Source organism: Theobroma umbraticum, unplaced genomic scaffold, assembly GCF_002168275.2.
Source record: "Theobroma umbraticum cultivar Fairchild unplaced genomic scaffold, ASM216827v3 scaffold_12.1, whole genome shotgun sequence".
NCBI classification, from domain to species: Eukaryota; Viridiplantae; Streptophyta; class Magnoliopsida; order Malvales; family Malvaceae; genus Theobroma; species Theobroma umbraticum.
Genome location: NW_018397269.1, coordinates 4127058 through 4128919, shown reverse-complemented (window position 1 = coordinate 4128919; position 1862 = coordinate 4127058). Strand labels below are relative to the sequence as shown.

The 1862-nt window shown below is 41.0% G+C and overlaps 1 protein-coding gene across 1 annotated transcript; it reads right to left on the bottom strand.

The window, feature by feature from the left end:
• Window positions 1-6: 6 nt before the first annotated feature.
• On the bottom strand, window positions 7-1856 carry LOC110425876 (cationic amino acid transporter 6, chloroplastic-like). The gene is made up of 2 exons (XM_021440951.1): window positions 919-1856; window positions 7-816 (listed from the first exon to the last, which is right to left on the bottom strand). The coding sequence occupies exons 1-2, from the start codon at window positions 1091-1093 to the stop codon at window positions 248-250; spliced, it is 744 nt and encodes a 247-aa protein (XP_021296626.1). The 5' UTR covers window positions 1094-1856; the 3' UTR covers window positions 7-247.
• Window positions 1857-1862: the final 6 nt, after the last annotated feature.

Genomic DNA, 1862 nt, shown 5'->3' with positions numbered 1-1862 from the left:
TAATTAATGCCAACTTTCCCATTAGAACCCAAGCACAACAATGCACAAATGATGAGAATCCGAGGCTTAGTTCTAGTTCAAGGGACCAACTATACAAGTTGCCGATTTTCTGAAGGCTATTCTATTCTATTCCATTTCTTTTTTCCTTTTATCTCAGTTTGCTAAGAACTCATCAACATACCAAAAAGGGTTTTTAGAGGGAATAAAGAAGATGAGGAAAAAAGAAAAGTGAGCCAAAAGAAAGTTTTTACACTTTGTGACTGGGGTGTTCACTTTCTGCTGATTCTTTAAGGATTTCACCATTATTTTGACCGAAAGAGCCATTCACTTCGGCATCAAAACTAGCATGCACACTGTATAAGACGTATACGAGCACCGCTAGAGCCGAAAAGAATCCGAATCGCACATAGGATGGTCCACCCAGAGACCCCATCAGAAATATGTTCAAGAAGATTGATATAGATGGTAGCCATGGCATGAAAGGGACACCCCAGAAGTCAGGTTTCCGCGCCTGTGGTACCATGCAACGAAATATCTCTAATATGGATATTGCGATTACAACACAAGTGGCTAGTACAAAGGCCTTGGGCTTCCCTGGCGGTGCAAAATGCCACAGTAGGGTGAAGATAATGGATGTGAGCGACAGTAAGCATAGGAAAGATAATGTAGACCATGGCTTCGTTGTGCCCACCACAACGTAACGCCTGTAGATTACTGCATTTGCTACCATGTAAAACACAAACAGTGTGCCAATGGATACAAGGTTCAAGAGGACGCTTAGATCAGTGAAAAGGGCAATTGCAGCTGTGAAGATTCCTGAAATGAAAAAGGGTGCGCACAAATGTAAGAAACTTGGCAGCTGGAATTGAATTAGCAACTTAATTATCAAGGTGAGATATGTTAACTACAAAAACACACCATAAAGATAATGCAAAGCTGATAAAGAAGCCAACGGGAAGATAACAACACACACGCAATTCAGATAACGAAAAGTCAAGAGATCCCGCTGAGTGTTATGTATGGAATTCCAAAGCAGTTTTTGGTTGTTGAACTGCCTATAAACCATATACATCCAAGTCATTAACCTTATCATTGTAGGGGAACTTTCAGTGGTGACCTTGTGAAGAAAGGTCGCTTTCAATCATGGGCTCCAACTCAAAGGGCTTTCACCTGCCACAATTATAGAAGGATGAACCAATATAGACCAGATTTCTCCATACATACGTACATACATACAGTGCATATCTTAAATAGCTTTAAAGCAAAATAGGATAGAGGTTGAGTGAAAAGGCAGTGCTGAATCAGTCAATAATGTCGATGATCGTGTAATCTCTCTCTCTCTCTCTCTCTCAATTCCAGTCACATGCCTGCCCTATGTAAAAATGAAATTTACTTTTGTCTTTTTTCGGTTTCCAATGCTTCCATGATTTTACTGGCAGAAACTCTTTGAAAAGGAAGATGAGGCCCAAGCCTTTGTTCATCTTAGAACATATATACCCCATCCAAAGAGTAATCTCTAGAAGGGGGTGAGCAGGTCTGGGTAGGAATGGCAAAAGGGGGCTGATGCATGGCATGGAACTCCCCATGTGTCAAAGCAGCATGAGCTGGCAACAAGTATGGGACAGCCACAAAACGAAACGGTCCTCAGCGGCGAACTTGAGCAATTTAAGATGAAAGGAAACGGTTCAAAGTGGGTCCCTTTGCAACGGCCAAACTCCAGATGAACAACTTAGAACCACCACAAAAACCAATGTCCATAAATGAAAAACACGCACATAGAGCCCAATGAACCCTTATCGATCGCAGTTCAAGCCATTATTAATCGAATAAATAGTTCAACATATATATATATATATATATGT